Source organism: Heteronotia binoei, chromosome 15 (assembly GCF_032191835.1).
Source record: "Heteronotia binoei isolate CCM8104 ecotype False Entrance Well chromosome 15, APGP_CSIRO_Hbin_v1, whole genome shotgun sequence".
Lineage (NCBI taxonomy): Eukaryota > Metazoa > Chordata > Lepidosauria > Squamata > Gekkonidae > Heteronotia > Heteronotia binoei.
Window position 1 is genome coordinate 3,698,173 of NC_083237.1, and position 19,583 is coordinate 3,717,755.

General features: G+C 50.7%; 1 protein-coding gene across 1 annotated transcript; it reads right to left on the reverse strand.

Moving 5' to 3' along the window:
* Positions 1–3,565: 3,565 nt before the first annotated feature.
* LOC132584592 (T-complex protein 1 subunit theta-like) lies at positions 3,566–5,222 on the reverse strand. The gene has a single exon (XM_060256494.1). The coding sequence runs from the start codon at positions 5,219–5,221 to the stop codon at positions 3,566–3,568; it is 1,656 nt and encodes a 551-aa protein (XP_060112477.1). The 5' UTR covers position 5,222.
* Positions 5,223–19,583: the final 14,361 nt, after the last annotated feature.

The window sequence follows — 19,583 nt, forward strand, 5'->3', positions numbered from 1 at the left end:
CCATCTAGTCCAGCTGCCTGTCTCACACAGTGGCCAACCGGTTCCTTTGGAGAGCCAACAACAGGGCAGAGGGGCTGAGGTCTTCATAAGAACATCAGAAGAGCCCTGCTGGATCAGTCCAGTGGTCCATCTAGTCCAGCCTCCTGCCTCACACAGCGGCCAACCAGTTCTTCTGGAGGGCCAGCAACAGGGCAGAGGGGCCGAGGGCTTCCCCTGAGGTTGTCTTCTCCTGGCTCCAGGATTCCGAGATTTAGTGCCTCTGACTGGGGAGGTTCCCCTCAGCCACCGTGGCTAGTAGCCACTGACAGCCTTCAACTGAATGCCGCCTGGTGGCTGAAAACCGACACGGGTTAATATAATTGATTTCTGGGACTTGGGCCTTATTTGCGGGCCATTTAGTTAATTAGGCCTGGATGGGGTAAACGCGCCTGCTAATTGCTGCTCTTGGATGGCAGTGCTGAACGGCTGCAGGTGCAACGTGCCACAGAGAGCCTGGCAGGCTCAGGCAGGGAGAGTCCGGCCCCCCTCTCCCTCTCTGTTTATGCTGCAACCCCCACAACGAGGGAAGCCGGGGAAGGAGAAGGAAAGGAGTCCACAGGATGGTGGAGAGGGGGAGGCCGTTGAAGCGACACACGCACCTGTTCTTGGTTGGTTCTAGCATAATTCTGGCCCCCCCACCCCCAATTTTTTTGCAAGTTGGTAGGAAAGACCCTGCTGGTTCCGGGGAAATAACGGAGAGTCTGGGGTCACAGCGTAGTTGGATGTAGTCATTCGAGTGTCAGACTAGGATCGGGGAGACCCGGGTTCGAATCTGCGCTCTGCCGTGGAAGCCAGTCACACACTCTCAGTCTGGCCTACCTCACAGGGTGGTTGGGAGGGTAAAATGGAGGCAAAAAGAACAACTTAAGCTGCTTTGGGTCTCCATCGTGGAGGAAAGTGGGGTATAAATGCAACAAATACCTCAATAAAGGATAGAGGTTTGGACTTGGATTGTGGAGGGCTGGGGGTTCAAACCTAGGAAGCAAATGGCGGGATAGCCCTGAGCCAGGAACAGCCTACCCGACCTCACAGGGATGTTTTGAGGATAAAATGGGAGCAACACTGCCTGATCTAACTCCTGAATTACTTAGAACAGGGGCAGCCAAACTTGCTTCATGTAAGAGCCACATGACTTTTTAAAAAGTCTGATGTTTGAGAGCTGCAAGACAGGAAGGAAGGAAGGAAGATGGGGAGGGGGAGGTAGAAAGAAAGCAACTTTAACTTTAAATGCGTTCTCCAAGCCGCCAGCTGACATGGCTGGCAGAAGTGATTTAGGGCGCTGGAGGCTTTGAGAGCCACACAATATGTGTGAAAGACCCACATTTGGCTCCCGAGCCACAGTTTGGCCACCCTTGACTTAGAGGAAGGGCCAGATGCAAAGGAAATTACATCATCCTAATCATTCTGTGCCCCTGACCAGGGGGCTCCTTTTGTTCCTTCGTAAGCCTGTTTGTTCCTCCATCCCTCCTCCATGCCTTGCACGTGACACAGAATCAGGGAATCAGGGCCCTGAATGCCGCCTAGTTCTTCCCTTCAGCATGGGGAAATTTGCTTAATTGGCAAACTGTATTCAGGTGGGTCACTGTGTGGATCAGACCCAACGGGTTGGAATTAAAGCAGAAGAGTTTTCAAATAAACATTAGGAACTTCCTGAAAGAGCGGTTCCTCCTTGAAACAGGCTTCCTCAGGAGATGGTATGTTCTCCGTCTTTGGAGGTTTTCAAACAGAGGCCAGGTGGCCATCTGACAACAAAGCTGATTTGTGAACTTAGGCAGATCATGAGAAGAAGAAGAAGATGATATTGGATTTATATCCCGCCCTCCACTCCGAAGAGTCTCAGAGTGGCTCACAATCTCCTTTCCCTTCCTCCCCCACAACAGACACCCTGTGAGGTAGATGAAGATATTGGATTTATATCCCGCCCTCCACTCCAAAGAGTCTCAGAGCGGCTCACAATCTCCTTTCCCTTCCTCCCCCACAACAGACACCCTGCTTGGTAGATGAAGATATTGGATTTATATCCCGCCCTCCACTCCAAAGAGGCTCAGAGCGGCTCACGATCTCCTTTACCTTCCTCCCCCACAACAGACACCCTGTGAGTTAGATGAAGACATTGAATTTATATCCCGCCCGCCACTCCGAAGAGTCTCAGAGTGGCTCACAATCTCCTTTCCCTTCCTCCCCCACAACAGACACTCTGTGAGGTAGATGAATATATTGGATTTATATCCCGCCCTCCACTCCGAAGAGACTCAGAGCGGCTCACAATCTCCTTTCCCTTCCTCCCCCACAACAGACACCCTGCGAGGTAGATGAAGATATTGGATTTATATCCCGCCCTCCACTCCAAAGAGGCTCAGAGCGGCTCACGATCTCCTTTACCTTCCTCCCCCCCCCACAACAGACACCTTGTGAGGTAGATGAAGATATTGGATTTATATCCCGCCCTCCACTCAAGAGTCTCAGAGCAGCTCACAATCTCCTTTACCTTCCTCCCCCACAACGGACACCCTGTGAGTTAGATGAAGACATTGAATTTATATCCCGCCCGCCACTCCGAAGAGTCTCAGAGCGGCTCACAATCTCCTTTATCTTCCTCCTCCACAACGGACACCCTGTGAGGTAGATGAAGATATTGGATTTATATCCCGCCCTCCACTTCGAAGAGTCTCAGAGCGGCTCACAATCTCCTTTCCCTTCCTCCCCCACAACAGACACCTTGTGAGGTAGATGAAGATATTGGATTTATATCCCGCCCTCCACTCCGAAGAATCTCAGAGCGGCTCACAATCTCCTTTACCTTCCTCCACCACAAGAGACACCTTTTGAGGTAGATGAAGATATTGGATTTATATCCCTCCCTCCACTCCAAAGAGGCTCAGAGCGGCTCACAATCTCCTTTACCTTCCCCCCCCCCACAACAGGCACCCTGTGAGGTAGATGAAGATATTGGATTTATATCCCGCCCTCCACTCCGAAGAGTCTCAGAGCAGCTCACAATCTCCTTTACCTTCCTCCCCCACAACAGACACCCTGTGAGGTGGGTGGGGCTGGAGAGGGCTCTCACAGCAGCTGCCCTTTCAAGGACAACCTCTGCCAGAGCTATGGCTGACCCAAGGCCATGCCAGCAGGTGCAGGGGGAAGGCAGGGGGGAGATATTTGTGAATTTCTTACACTGTGCAGGGGGTTGGACTAGATGACCCTGGGGGTCCTTCCCAACTCTATGACTCTCTGATTGTAACACAACAAAGTTTGAGTCCGGTGTGAGTCCAGACTGAAAGTTTGTTCTGTGGTAACTTATGTGCCACTCGTAGAATTCATTTTTTATGGTTCATCTTCTGTGTAGAATCCCTCTTTTCCATCAGCCCACTCATCCAATCGGCAAGCACTTAACCAAGATGGTGGGGTCTTTCTAGTACAAATTGGAGACCATGGAGACTGACTCAACAATGGTGACCGTACTTTATTGAGCAGGTGGGTTTTCTGTAACTTTTTGCGGGGGGAAGGAGGAGGAGGACTCCCCCCTTCATTCCAGCATATCCGGTTCTTTGTCCCAGTTGGGGTTCTCCCCCCTGGGCCTGGGTCCCCCACTTTTCTTGGCCACCATGATCTCACTTACTCCCAGCAGTGTGACCGTCACCTGGGTTGCTAAGGCAATAGCCCGGTATTTTACCAAGAAGGGATCCAGCAGGCCTTCCTTGGTGACGTTGATCGTATCGGCTTCCTCAGCGATCAACTTGATGCCAGTGTTTTGCGTGCCCAGCTGGTGCTGTACCTCCATCTTAGCCATCACCTCGTTGACTGGCAGCCCTGCGTTTTCGGCCAGGGTGGCTGGAAGGGTTTTTAAAGCTTGGGAGAATTCCAAGATGCCGTATTGCTCAGATCCGGGATAATACATCCCTAGAGTGCTCAGCCGCACCGATAGCGCCATCTCTGTGGCTCCGGAGCCGGGCAAGAGCCGCGGATCACCGGCCAAGACTTTGTAGACGCTGATTCCATCACGGATGGCTTCTTCCACGCATTCCAGCATCTCCAGAGTGGCTCCTCGAAGTACCACAGTGGCCACAGGGCAAGCCGCCCCTTCTTGACTGAACACAACCACCAGGGTGCTGCCGATCTCGCTCATGTAGACACGGCGGCAGTGCCCGATCGCTTCAGGTGGCGGGGGGACCAAGCTGTTCTGCAGGGTGGCACCCACCGCCCGGCACAGGCTCTGCAGCTCCATCCGGGACCTCAGCCGCACAACCATGATCCTATACTTGTTGGCATAGAAGAGCGCCATGTCCTCCAGCTTTCCTCCAACGATGACCGTATTGACGCCGGCGAGAGCGATCTCCTGGATGTGATTCTCCATCAGTTTCTCTTCACTGTCGCCGAAGTCCTTCAGTTGCATCGCATTCTGGAAAACAGCAGTGTTCTTTGCTTCAAACCCAGATGGGCCAAAGGGGCACGAGTAGGCCGCGATACGGGCCCTCTCCACCCGCTTGACCACCCCTTCCGGCTCTGTGCAGACGACCATGCCCTCCAAGACACGAGAGTCGGTCACGTTGCCGCCGAGGATTTTGCAGACACGGATGAAGTCCGGGTCGAAAGTTGTGCCTGCCTGGGGCAGCACTGAGACGCAGGCCTTGGAAACGAGTCGGGACAAGAACGTCTGGTGGCCAAAGACCTTGCTGCCCAGGACGGTCTGCAGGACCCACATCACCTCGTCCACGTCACGTGGCCTTTTCAGAACGTGGCAGACGAGGCCGGGCAACAGGCGCAGGGCTTCCTTAGAGGCCATCTCGTAACCTGCACGGATGTGGACCACCGGGAGCCCGGACCGCAGGAGTTTCTCTGCGTTCTCCAGCAGCGCCCCAGCCAGGAGGATCACAAAATTCGTGCCGTCGCCCGTCTCTTCCTCTTGGGATTCGGCAGCCGTTCGCAGCAGGCACGCCACCGGGTTTTCCAACTCCAGCTCGCGCAGAATGGTGGCGGCGTGGGAGGTGTGGAAGCTCTTGCCGATATGGTTGACCACCAGCTTGTTACGGCCCATGGGGCCGTAGCAGGTACGCAACGACCGCACCAAGGCTTTGCAGGCCGTCAGGTTGCTGAAGAGGGTCTCCTGTAGGCCGCTGAAGTACTTCACACCTGCCTTGAGCATCTGAGGGAGGCCAGGGCTTGTGGGGACATGGGCAGCCATCGCCTGAGGGAGAGAAGAGTGGCCTTCAGTTAGGGTTGCCAGCTCAGACCTGGGAGATCCCTTGAGATCTCTTGAGTGCCCGTGGAGAAGGATTTTTGGGAAAGCCCAGGTGAGCGAGGCCTGCTTGGGCTGGCTGGATCTCTGGCTGGCCTCACTCAGCTGCGGCTCTCCTTTCTTGCATCGGGTTGCCTTTGGCTGGGGGCGGAATTTTGGGGAAGGATTTCATCTAGACGCAATGGAGAGTTCGCCCTCCAAAGCTGCCACGTTCTCTAGAGGAACTGATCTCTGAAGGAGGGTTGTGAGGTCTGTGTTGGAAAATATCTAGAGACTTTGGGGGTGGAGCCAGGAGAGGGCGGGGTTTCGAGAGGGGAGGGGCCTCAGCATGGCACAATGCCACAGAGTCCTCCCTTCAAAGCAGCCGTTTTCTCCAGGGGATAGGGTTGCCAAGTCCTCTTCATCCCCCGGCGGGGGACATTTGTGCGCGCGACACGAAATGATGTCACCCAGAAGTGACGTCATCAAAATGTCAGCGCCCGTGTGGGGCTGCTCTAGGCGTTTCTGGGAAAACTCTATGGTTTTCCCAGACGCTCTAGCTATTTGGGAGGTTAAAAATCTATGGTACCTATTGAGCTGGTGGGTTGAGAACCTCCCGGGCGGGAGATTCCCCACCCAGACCAGGAGTTTGGCAGCCCTACCAGGGGAGCTGATCTCTGCCAGCTGGAGTTCTGTTGTAAAAGAGGGAGATCTCCAGGCCCCACCTGGAGGCTGGCAACCTTACTCTATAGCCTGGAGATCGGTTGTGATTTCAGGGGAAGTCCAGGCCCCTCCGGGAAGTTGGCAACTGTACTCAGTATTCGGTAGGCTAACTGATGGTAGGAACGGTCCTAACGGGATTTATGGGCCCTCAAACAAACACGAATGGCCCCAATTAGGCCTCAGATTCAGCCGGAGCTCACAGGAGCTCCTGCACCTTTCTGACAGTCCCCTTCTTCCTCCCCACCTACCTTGTCCATTGAATAGGAGGTGCAGCTGCATAACAATCCCTGGATTAGGAGAGCTGGCATCCAGCCAGCCACCAGGGGCTTTGCCACGCCCCCAGCAGCCCTCATTAACCCCTGGAGAAGCCCACCCCACCCTTTCTCCACTTCTTATGTAATTTTGGGCAGCAGGTGGCTTAATGGCCTTTTGACTGTGGGGGCGGCCCAGGAGAGTCCCAGGTGAGTGAGGCCTGCTTGGGCTGGCTGGATCTCTAGCAGGCCTCACTCGTCTGGGGCTCTCCTTTCTTGCATCCGGTTGCTTTTGGCTGGGGGGGGCAGCATACGCTAATGAGTTATGCTAATGAGCTCCACCACCTATTTTTCTACAAAATGACCCCATGCCCTGATTAGGAAAAGGGACAGCATTGCTTCTGCCCCAGACAGCTCCGCTCTCCCTGCCCCATCTTAGTGGCCATGGCTGGCTAATCACTGCTCAGGTACAGCTGTGACTCTACCAGGCTTAGCCTACGAGGACACAAAGACACAAAGTGGACTCACAACCCATGAGTAGCTCCAACCGTCCTGAGCTTAACACTGCTTGGAAATCATTCTCTAAGCTATCTTCCCACCTCATCCCAAGGCACCAAGAAGTAACCTACTGGAACAATGGATGAAGAGACAGGTCAAGAGGCCGGAAACTGATTCGATATCCAACTCGATGGGGAGTCGAAGCATCCGGTAAACGGCTCCTCTGGGCGGGGTGATGTCACAGTGGCGTATTCCAATGGGCGGGGAGGAGGGAACGATCTCTCTCGCAAGCCTGTCGCCCCCATTCAAGATTCTCGGAAGGCACAAATCTGGAAAAGGGCAGGGTAGGCCCTCCCCTACCTAGGGCAAGGGGGAGCAGGGCCAGATTAAACCCTGTAGAGGCCCCTAGGCAGTTGAAATCTTGGGGGTCCCTATGCAAATTATCTCAAGAGTCAGAGTGGCGCAACCACCCACAGCCACCGCTACAACCTGCAGGCAACCTGCAGGCACTCTTCAGAGTGGAGGGCGGGATATAAATCCAATATCTTCATCTACCTCACAGGGTGTCTGTTGTGGGGGAGGAAGGGAAAGGAGATTGTGAGCCACTCTGAGATTCTTTGGAGTGGAGGGCGGGATATAAATCCAATATCTTCAGCTACCTCACAGGGTGTCTGTTGTGGGGGAGGAAGGGAAAGGAGATTGTGAGCCGCTCTGAGACTCTTCGGAGTGGAGGGCGGGATATAAATCCAATATCTCCATCTACCTCACAGGGTGTCTGTTGTGGGGGAGGGAGATAAAGGAGATTGTGAGCCACTCTGAGACTCTTCGGAGTGGAGGGTGGGATATAAATCCAATATCTTCATCTTCTTCTACTGGACTCTGCTTTGTTCAATCCATTCAAAGGAAGTCACTTCTATGTCCCCAGTGTGAGAGGAAAGTGGGTAGAAATACTTCCATAGAAACATTTTTTAAATTTCTTTCCATTAATTTATACCTCGTCCCTCCTGTGAATGGCTTGGGGCGGCTTCCAACATAATACATTCAGATCATATAGAATAAATACAACAAAACAATTAAAATCATAAAATATACCATAAAACAGGTGTCAAAGCTCTACATAAAATGTTAAAAATACATGCTCTTTCGGGAGAGAGTGGATATGAATTACCATAGATAAGGTTAGGTGCAGGTCAATGTTCTTTCCCTCTGAGCTATGGAGTCTTGTGAGCAAAAAATTCTACTTTATGCGCTACTGGCATTAAAGTTGTGAGCTACTGCATAAATCAGTTTGCGGTGGAGCTATTTTTCCTGAGCAAAGAAGAACTGCAGATTTATACCCCGCCCTTTTCCCTGAATCAGAGACTCAGAGCGGCTTACAATCTCCTATGACTTCTCCCCCCACAACAGACACCCTGTGAGGCGGGTGGGGCTGAGAGAGCTCTCCCAGAAGCTGCCCTTTCAAGGACAACTTCTGCAATATCTATGGCTGACCTAAGGCCATTCCAGCAGCTGTAAGTGGAGGAGTGGGGAATCAAACCCAGTTCTCCCAGATAAGAGAGCTCTGGCTGACCCAAGGCCATTCCAGCAAGTGCAAGTGGAGGAGTGGGGAATCAAACCCAGTTCTCCCAGATAAGAGAGCTATGGCTGACCCAAGGCCATTCCAGCAGGTGCAAGTGGAGGAGGGGGGAATCACCCCAGTTCTCCCAGATAAGAGAGCTCTGGCTGACCCAAGACCATTCCAGCAGGTGCAAGTGGAGGAGTGGGGAATCACCCCAGTTCTCCCAGATAAGAGAGCTCTGGCTGACCCAAGGCCATTCCAGCAGGTGCAAGTGGAGGAGTGGGGAATCACCTCAGTTCTCCCAGATAAGAGAGCTCTGGCTGACCCAAGGCCATTCCAGCAAGTGGAGGAGTGGGGAATCAAATCCAGTTCTCCCAGATAAGAGAGCTATGGCTGACCCAAGGCCATTCCAGCAGGTGCAAGTGGAAGACTGGGTAATCAAACCCAGTTTTCCCAGATAAGAGAGCTCTGGCTGACCCGAGGCCATTCCAGCAGCTGCAAGTGGAGGAGTGGGTAATCAAACCCAGTTCTCCCAGATAAGAGTCCGCACACTTAACCACTACACCAAACTGGCTCTCAGAAAGACAAAAATGTGTGAGCCGGAGGCCAAAAATCTGTGAGCTAGCTCACACTAACTCAGCTTAGAAGGAACGCTGGTCCAGGTTAGGAAATCTGTGGACCTTTGGAAGTGGAACACAGCGCAAGGTGAAGCTGGAGGAGGATGGGATGTCATGAGGATCTCATGCCTCCCCCCAGAGCAGCTGTTTTCTCAGCTAGATAATGGTGACCAAGACAGACCAGGACCGTGACAGCACTGCATGGGCAGGATCTAAAATGGAGCTCTCCTTGAAACTGGCAGTGTTTTTGCCCTGGTTGAGTAGGGTTGCCAGGTCTGTTTTGGAAAATAGCTGGAGACTTTGGGGGTGGAGCCAGGAGAGGGCGGGGTTTGGGGAGGGGAGGGGCCTCAGCGGGGTAGGATGCCAAAGAGCCCTTCCAAGCAGCCGTTTTCTCCAGGAAAGCTGATTTCTATCAGCTGGAGATCCGTTGTAAAAGTGGGAGATTTCCAGGCAGCCCTGTAACCAGAAATTCTTGGCTGCTTTTTCCAGCAGCCAGCTGCCCGGCCCCTGCTCACTCGTTCTCACCCTCTTGGGGGTGGGAAGAGCCTGGGGGAGCGGCAGCAGTGAAAATGGGGCTGCGGGGAGTGTGGGGGAGGCAGGGAAGAGCCCCGGGAGAGCGGCAGTGGCGAAAAACAAGGCTGCAGTTTGGTGGACATGTGAGATGGTGAAGAACTATTGGATAATGGTTCATGAACTATTAAAAGAAATTATGAAGACACAGATTCAATTCAAACCAGAATTGTTTTTGTTGAATAAGTTTCCTGCGGACTATTCCAAAGAAATGAGACATTTGTTGCCCCATTTCAATACAGCAGCCATTTCTTGGCGCAGAAATGGAAATCTCAGGACATTCCTACGAGAATGGATCTAGTGGGAAAAATCTTGGAAACAGCAGAGGTGGACTTTTTGTCCCAGCTGTTGGCTGGGAAATCTAAGGAAGAAGCAAGAAAATATTGGATGAAATTCTATGCCTGGCTAGACACTCAAAACTCTCTGGTGTGAACTCATATCTCCTTTTCCCCTGTACTTTGTATCACAAGATTGCCTTTATTGGAACTGTCAGATTTATTAGACACTTTAACAAAAAGATTTATAACATAAAATATCAAAATGTTGATGATGCATAGTTTAGAGACAATAATTTGTGACAATTTATGTATTTTAAGAAAGTATGGCAGATGTAGACGTATTCTTTGAAAGTATTTTTATAGGCGTGAACTTGCATCTCTTTTTCCCCTGTGTAACACAAAATTCCCATAAGAACATAAGAACATAAGAGAAGCCATGTTAGATCAGGCCAATGGCCCATCCAGTCCAACATTCTGTGTCACACAGCGGCCAAATATATATATATATATATATATATATACACACACACACACACACACTGTGGCTAATAGCCACTGATGGACCTCTGCTCCATATTTTTATCTAACCCCTTCTTGAAGGTGGCTATGCTTGTGGACGCCACCACCTCCTGTGGCAGTGAATTCCACATGTTAATCACCCTTTGGGTGAAGAAGTACTTCCTTTTATCCGTTTTAACCTGTCTGCTCAGCAATTTCATCGAATGCCCACGCGTTCTTGTATTGTGAGAAAGGGAGAAAAGTACTTCTTTCTCTACTTTCTCCATCCCATGCATTATCTTGTAAACTTCTATCATGTCACCCCTCAGTCGACGTTTCTCCAAGCTAAAGAGCCCTAAGCGTTTCAACCTTTCTTCATAGGGAAGGTGTTCCAGCCCTTTAATCATTTTAGTTGCCCTTTTCTGAACTTTCTCCAATGCTATAATATCCTTTTTGAGGTGCGGCGACCAGAACTGCACACAGTACTCCAAATGAGACCGCACCATCGATTTATACAGAGGCATTATGATACTGGCTGATTTGTTTTCAATTCCCTTCCTAATAATTCCCAGCATGGCGTTGGCCTTTTTTATTGCAAACGCACACTGTCTTGACATTTTCAGTGAATTATCTACCATGACCCCAAGATCTCTCTCTTGGTCTGTCTCTGCCAGTTCACACCCCATCAACTTGTATTTGTAGCTGGGATTCTTGGCCCCAATGTGCATTACTTTGCACTTGGCCACATTGAACCGCATCTGCCACGTTGACGCCCACTCACCCAGCCTCAGCAGATCCCTTTGGAGTTCCTCACAATCCTCTCTGGTTCTCACCACCCTGAACAATTTAGTGTCATCCGCAAATTTGGCCACTTCACTGCTCACTCCCAACTCCAAATCATTTATGAACAAGTTAAAGAGGATGGGACCCAGTACCGAGCCCTGCGGCACCCCACTGCTTACCGTCCTCCACTGCGAAGACTGCCCATTTATACTCACTCTCTGCTTCCTATTACTCAGCCAGTTTTTGATCCACAAGAGGACCTGTCCTTTTACTCCATGACTCTCAAGCTTTCTAAGGAGCCTTTGATGAGGAACTTTATCAAAAGCTTTCTGGAAGTCAAGGTAAACAACATCTATCGGGTCTCCTTTGTCCACATGTTTGTTCACCCCCTCAAAGAAATGTAACAGGTTAGTGAGGCAAGATCTTCCCTTGCAGAACCCATGCTGAGTCTTCCTCAATAACCCGTGTTCATCAATGTGCCTACTCATTCTGTCCTTGATAATGGTTTCTACCAACTTTCCCGGTATTGAAGTCAGACTGACTGGCCTGTAATTTCCCGGATCTCCTCTGGAACCCTTTTTAAAGATGGGGGTGACATTTGCTACCTTCCAGTCCTCAGGAACAGAGGCAGATTTCAATGAAAGATTACAGATTTTTGTTAGAAGATACACAAGTTCAACTTTGAGTTCTTTCAGAACTCTCGGATGTATGCCATCCGGACCCGGTGACTTATTAGTTTTTAATTTGTCTATTAGTTGTAGGACCTCCTCTTTTGACACCTCAATCTGACTCAGGTCTTTCAACACCCCTTCCAATATTAGTGGTTCTGGGGCGGGCAAACACTTCTCATCTTCCACGGTGAAGACGGAGGCAAAAAATGTGTTCAGCTTCTCAGCCATTTCCCCATCCTCCTTCAGTAATCCTTTTACCCCATGGTCATCCAAGGGCCCCACTGCTTCCCTGGCTGGTTTCCTACTTCTAATATATTTGAAGAAATTTTTATTGTTGGTCTTTATGTTTTTTGCAATATGCTCCTCATAGTCCCTCCTCATAGTCCCTTTACTGGAATTGTCAAATTCAATAGACATTTTAACAAAAAAGATTTATAAAGTAAAATATCAAAATGTTGATGAGGCATAGTTTAGAGACAATAATATGTGACAATTTATGTATTTTAAGAAAGTGTTGCAGATGTAGACTTACATTCTTTGAAAGTATTTCTTATGCCGAATAAGGCTAATATGTACTTCTATCCCCTACCCTTTCTTATTCCCTATCCCTAACCCCTTGAAATCAATAAAACTTTTTAAAACTGAAAACAGGGCTGTGAGGAGACCGGGAGAGGCAGGAATGGGGTGGGAAGAGCCCGGGGTGAGCAGTGGCGCAAAAATGGGGGAATGAGCAGCGGGGAAAGGAGGGGCCATACAGGTGGAAGGGGGGGTTGGGTGGAGGGGCCGTGCCCCCCCCCCCAACGTGGCTACGGGCCTGTCTCCAGGCCCCACCTGAAGGCTCGGCAACCCTATCAGATGCCTGAAAGGTAGTACAGAAGAATCCAGGCCTGATGTTCCATGCGTTGGTGAGACTCTGAGACGTTCTGCTGAAGGGCTGGCACAGTCTCTGCTTGCACCGTGTCCTCCGTAGAAGAATCATTTCTCAAGAAAGCATCATTCAGCAAAGACACGCTTCAGTCTCCATCAGTCCTGCAAGTCTTTTGCAGGCTGCTTCGATGGGTGGGCCAAAGAGGCCTCAGGGCTGAGTACCCGGCCATTCTGGCAGGAAAACACGGGATGCTTAGAAAGCGATCGCTCTGCCGTTTGCCTAATGACGCCCCTTGTGCAAAGGCCTTAATGGCTTCCGCGAAACATCCTTTCATTTACCCAGCCCACACGGCTTGCTCAACGGCAGCTGGACTGTCGAGGCGCTGGGTTTCGAGACTGTGGCCAACCCGCCTTTTCTACAAGGATGAGAGAGAGAGAAAAGAGACACATTCAGCTGGGAGCTGGCGTTTGGTGGGTTTCTGGAGGGAACATGCCCATTGTTTTTGGAAAAGGATAGAAGGAGGAAGGCAAAGAGAGGCTCTAAAAAAACTCAGTATTCTGGATCATTTCAAAAGATTTGGAAGATGGAGGCACTATGCACAGGGTTGCCAGCCTCCAGGGGGGGCTCCAGCATCTGGAATCACAGCTGATCTCCAGACTACAGAGATCAGCTGCACTGGAGAAAATGGTCGCTCTGGAGGGAAGAATCTATGGCAGGGGCGGGCAAACTTGCTTAATATAAGAGCCACCAGACATGAACATCAGATGTTTGAGAGAGGGAAGAAAGGAAGAGAAAGTAGAGGAAGAAGTCCTTTTCTCCCTTTCTCACAATACAAGAACTCGTGGGCATTCCATGAAATTGCTGAGCAGTCGGGTTAAAATGGATAGAAGGAAGTCCTTCTTCACCCAAAGGGAATTCACTGCCACAGGAGGTGGTGGCGGCTACAAGCACAGCCAGCTTTAAGAAGGGATTGGATAAAAATATGGAGCAGTGGTCCATCAGCGGCTATTAGCCATGGTGTATATGTGTGTGTGTGTGTGTGTGTGTGTGTGTGTATGTATGTGTGTGTGTATGTATGTATATATATATACACACACACACACACACACACACACATATTGGCCACTGTGACACAGAGTGTTGGACTGGATGGACCATTGGCCTGATCCAACATGGCTTCTCTCATGGTCTTATGTGACACAGAGTGTTGGACGGGAGGGGCCTTTGGCCTGATCCAACAGGGCTGTTCTTATGTGACACAGAGTGTTGGACTGGATGGGCCTTTGGCCTGATCCAACATGGATCGACAGAGATCAGTTCCCCTGTCGGAGGCTGACGTTGGTTCCTTCTTCCCAATTCCTTGTTCATCCCTTATTTGCGACATATTCATCAATTCAACCCAAACCGCTGAGAAGCGTTTGAAAGCCCTGAACCCCCCAAATAAGGTCTGGACCGCCATCTGTCATACACCCCCACATTCAGGGGACTCTCCCCTTCCAGGGGACGTGTGCTGGTTCCTGTTTCAAAGAGCAGTTCTCATGCCAGCTGCCCCAAAGTGGGGTGCCCCCAGGACAATTGCACAGGCAGACACTGGGGACAGGCTATACCCCAAAACAATCTTTGGACCACCCCAAATGACACATCCCCATGCTCTGCAGACTATCCCTTGCAAGAAGACATACAATGGTGTCTGGTCCAAACACTGGTTCTGGAGCCACAAGTTTCTATTTAGCGTACCATCAACAGACCTGCGTTTCAAAGGCGATTTGAATAAGGAACCTGTTTGACTTTCCCATGGACAAAGACAGCTCTAGAGGGGAGATTCCCTACCTTTGCCTCCCCAAACTCCACTTTCTCCAGGCTACACCCCCAAATCTCCAGGAATATCCTGACCCAGAGTTGGCAGCCTCAAGTTTCAGCACACGCTCAGCCGCCCCCATCTATATATTTGCCAGAGCTAAGTATTGTCGCTAAAAATAGGTTCTGGAGGAAAGCCCTGCATTGTATCCTAAGACCTGCCATTTGTTCCTTTGTCTGGCTCCGCACGTCAGAAAAATCCGATTCAAGGCAGAGCTGGGGATGGAAACCCCAGTGGACATCCAGACGTGTCTCTCTGACATAGGCTCCAGGCCCTCTCCAACTACTGCACTCTGGAGTCTCAAGCTGCAGCCACCGCCGATCTGCTGTGCCACGTGGGCCCCTGGCATTGTCAGCCTCCAGGTGAGGTTCTCCTAGAGTTACAGCTGATTGGCGGAAGACGGAGACCAGCTCCCCTGGAGGAAATGGCAGATTTGGAGGGAGGGCTCTGTGAATCATAGAATCTGCTGAATCAAAGAATCATAGAGTTGGAAGGGACCTCCAGGGTCATCTAGTCCAACCCCCTGCACAAGGCAGGAAACCCATAAACACCTCCCCCTAAATTCACAGGTTCTTCATTGCTGTCAGATGGCCTTCTAGCCTCTGTTTAAAAACCTCCAAGGAAGGAGAGCCCAGCACCTCCCGAGGAGGAAGCCTGTTCCACTGAGGAACCACTCTAACGGTCAGGAAGTTCTTCCTAGTGTTGAGGCGGAAACTCTTTTGATTTAATTTCAACCCATTGTATCATAGAATCATAGAGTTAGAAGGGACCTCTAGGGTCCTCTAGTCCAACTCTTCTGATTTAATTTCAACCCATTGGTCCTACCTTCTGGGGCCACAGAAAACAATTCCGCACCATCCTCTCTAGGACAGCCCTTCAAGTCCTTGAAGATGGTGATCCTATCACCTCTCAGCCGCCTCCTCTCCAGGCTAAACATCCCCAGCTCCTTCAACCTTTCCTCATAGGACTTGGTCTCCAGACCCCTCACCATCTTCATCGCCCTCCTCTGGACCCCTTCTAGCTTGTCTATATCCTTCTTAAAATGTGGTGCCCCAAACTGAATACAATACTCCAGGTGAGGTCTTACCAGAGCAGAGTAAAGCGATACCATCACATCTGGTGATCTGGACGCTACACTTCTGTTGATACAGCCTCAAACTGCATTTGCCTTTTTAGCCATTTGCCTTTAGTTCCTCCCCTCCCCAAACTTCAAGCTCTGCCCCCAAATCTCCAGGAATTTCCCAGCTGGGAGTTGTCAACTGTATCAGCAGTCCTCCTAAATGTTGCTGCTGCGGCTGCTTTCTGAGAGCCGACCTACTGACCCCCCCCCCCCTTTCCTCCCCTCCTAAGCCGACACAGGACCCATACGGCTTGAGACTGGCTTTTATATCCCCGCTTCCTTTCCAGAAACAGCCCCCGTGGCGCGGTGTTAAAGCTGCAGTCCTAAGCTCTGCTTACGACCTGAGTTTGATCCCAGCGGAAGCTGGGTTTTCAGGTAGCCGTCTCGAGGTTGACTCAGCCTTCCATCCTTCCAAGGTTGGTCAAATGAGTCCCCAGCTTGCTGGGGGGGAAGTGTAGAGGACTGGGGAAGGCAATGGCAAACCACCCCGTAAAAAGTCTGCCATGAAAACCTTGTGAAAGCACCGTCACCCCAGAGTCGGAAACGACTGGTGCTTGCACAGGAGACCTTTCCTTTCCACATCTGTTAAGAGCCCCGTGGCACACCGTGTTAAAGCTGCAGTACTGCAGTCCAAACTCTGCTCATGACCTGAGTTTGATCCCAGCGGAAGCTGGTTCAGAGAGCCGGCTCCAGGTCGACTCAGCCTTCCATCCTTCTGAGGTGGGTAAAATGAGTCCCCAGCTTGCTAGGGGAAAAGTGTAGATGACTGGGGAAGGCAATGGCAAATCGCCCCGTAAAAAGTCTGCTGTGAAAACGTGAAAGCAACATCGCCCCAGAGTCGGAAACGACTGGTTTTTGCGCAGGGGACCTTTCCTTTCCTTTCCTTTCCTTTCCTTTCCTTTCCTTTCCTTTCCTTTCCTTTCCTTTCCTTTCCTTTCCTTTCCTTTCCTTTCCTTTCCTTTCCAGATGTTGCTCTGATGCATTTCTAATCTCCCCCCTCCGCCATTTCTCCCCCCAGGTCCTTTCTTCTCTCCACCTTTCCACATGATAATGTCTTCGCCAGAGGCAAAACCAAGGGTACTCTGGCTGTGATTTATAACAAAAAGGCTCGGTGTGTGTGAATAGTTGTGTGTGTGTGGGGACAGACTGCAATCCCCAGGGGGTGGCGGGGAATAATGGCCTCGGTCTGGAAGTAGCAAGGCTGCCCCTTGAGGAACCGGAGCAGTGAAACGGCTTTCTTGGCAGTGGTCTCTCCTCCCTTCCCTGGGCCCTGGTGAAATGGTGCTGAAATTAGGACTACGAGGTAGACAAGGGCACCTTTAAGACCCGCTGTAATGTACTGAGTGACGAGACGTGTTGAAGGCAACATGCTTTATTAGTGAGTACATCACAAGGGAGGGCCACGCATGCCGGGTCCCGATTATGTACATACCCCGGAACAACCCTCGGTCTGGCCAGGTCCAATCCTGGCCAGTTAAACTTCCCGCCACCGATCTTGATTGGCGAGCGTATTTGCGGAGCTACATCTGGGGACCAGTGGACTTCCACCGGTCACCTCCGTAGCGTCCGCTGTGTTGTAATTTTGGGGCTGAAATGCAAGACGCAACACCCGCTAAGTTTTATTCAGAATGTAAGCTTTCGTGTGCTCTTAAGCAGACGTCATCAGACAAAAATGGGAATGGCCAGCAGCGATTCTTAATATAAAATGAGCCCCGTGGTGCAGAGTGGTAAAACTGCAGTACTGTAGTCGGAGCCCTCTGCTCACGACTTGAGTTTGATCCCAGCGGAAGCTGGTTCAGGTAGCCGGCTCCAGGTTAACTCAGCCTTCCATCCTTCCGAGGTGGGTCAAAGGAGTCCCCAGCTTGCTGGGGGGAAAGTGTAGATGACTGGGGAAGGCAATGGCAAACCACCCCGTAAAAAGTCTGCTGTGAAAACGTTGTGAAAGCAACGTCACCCCAGAGTCAGAAATGACTGGTGCTTCGAAAGGGGACTACCTTTACCTTTACTTTTTAATTCTTAATATACGTGGGCAGTGATTAGGATTGTTCGGGTTATTTCTTCAGTCAAGAGAATCTTGCAAAAATCCACATTAAATCTGGTTTATCTTGAGCGAGCGGTGTGCTTTGCTGCTTCCCCAATGCCCAGTCATGTAGCCCAGGGGGACACCTTTGAGATTTTGACCCTGAGTGGTGGACACAAGAAGAAGAAGAAGATATTGGATTTATATCCCGCTCTCCACTCCAAAGAGTCTCACAATCTCCTTTCCCTTCCTCCCCCCCAACACACACCCTGTGAGGAGGGTGGGGCTGAGAGGGCTCTCACAGCAGCTGCCCTTTCAAGGACAGCTCTGCCAGAGCAAAATGGTTGCCACAGGAGGCAGAGCCAATGCCCAGGTGGGAGCGGGATCCTCTGGTTTGAATAAGAACATAAGAGAAGCCATGTTAGATCAGGCCAATGGCCAATCCAATCCAACACTCTGTGTCACACAGTGGCCAAAAAAAATTATATATATACATACACACGCATATACACACTGTGGCTAATAGCCGCTGATGGACCTCTGCTCCATATTTTTATCTAACCCCCTCTTGAAGGTGGCTATGCTTGTAGCCGCCACCACCTCCTGTGGCAGTGAATTCCACATGTTAATCACCTTTTGGGTGAAGAAGTACTTCCTTTTATCCGTTTTAACCTGTCTGCTCAGCAATTTCATCGAATGCCCACGAGTTCTTGTACTGTGAGAAAGGGAGAAAAGGACTTCTTTCTCTGCTTTCTCCATCCCATGCACAAGCTTGCAAGCCTCTCTCATGTCACCCCACAGTCGACGTTTCTCCAAGCTAAAGAGCCCCAAGCGTTTCAACCTTTCTTCATAGGGAAAGTACTCTCCCCCACACACACCCCGCTTCAGGGTTATCAGAAAGCAGGGGAGGGGGATGTTTTTTGAGGTAGAGGCACCAAATTCCCAGCATAGCATCTGGTGCCTCTCCCAAAAAAACCCTCCCAAGTCCTCCAAAGATTGCACCAGGGTGTCCTTTTCTATGAGAACCAAAAGAAGGTGCCCCTGGCCTTCATGATTTCCAGTGGAGGGAAGGCATTTAAAAGGAATGCAATACCTTTAAATGTGATAGCCAGAACTCCCTTCAGAGTGCTTGTCACACCCTTGCTTCTGGCTCCACCCCCAAAGTCTCCTGGCTCCACCCCCAAGTCCCCAGGTATTTCTTGAGTTGGATCTGGCAAACCTAAGTGCAGCGAGAAAGGAGGTGTAATTAAGAAAAACAAACAGGGAAGAGGGGTGAGAGCGAAGGAAACAAAAAATACGGTGACAGCAGCCAGTGCAAAGATGTTGTTTTTAATCTGTGCAGCCAATCAGAACCTCACCGGCTTTCCAAAAATACTTGGCGGGGGCCAAAAATGGTGCCAGAGGGTGCTACGGTGCAGACTGAGGACCCTCGATTGTCGCTAAACCACCCCCCCCCCCCAACAGCTGAACAGGACAGCAGGCAGATTCGCTAGCTGGAAACTTATAATTGCTTTAGCTGCTACAGGTCAAGGGCAGGGAAACGGAGGCAACGAGCTTTGATGGAAGGAATTGAGAAGGAGGATTGCCTGGCTCGGCCAGAGGTAGAGAAGCTAAGGAATAAAATGGTTTGGAAACAACAGCGACAACAAAAGAATCCCGTGGCCCCTTAAAAACTACCCAATTAACTGAGGAAGAATCTTTTGCGGACATGAGCTCACTTCATCTAGCGTGTGAAGTGTATCCTTGGCAGATGGGCATAGAGGGAAAGGCTGGTAAAAGCAGGGATAAAAGGCATCGCAATGCACAAGGTACGTTTCTGTGCCAAGTCCGGTTCCGTATAAGGTAAGCGTCTTTTGTATATATTTTAGCTCTGGATTTAAAGGCATTAATGATGTGTGGGGGGGGGGGGGCTCCAGGGGGAGGAGCGATATTAATGGCTTTAAAATGTGATTTTATTATGTGTGTTTTAATCTGCCTTGGGTCCCTGTTGAGAAAAGCAGACAACTGAGAGCCGGT

What these genes read in the sequence shown, in the direction of transcription:
- LOC132584592 (XM_060256494.1), bottom strand. Translation starts at nt 5,221, where the DNA reads ATGGCTGCCCATGTCCCCACAAGCCCTGGCCTCCCTCAGATGCTCAAG.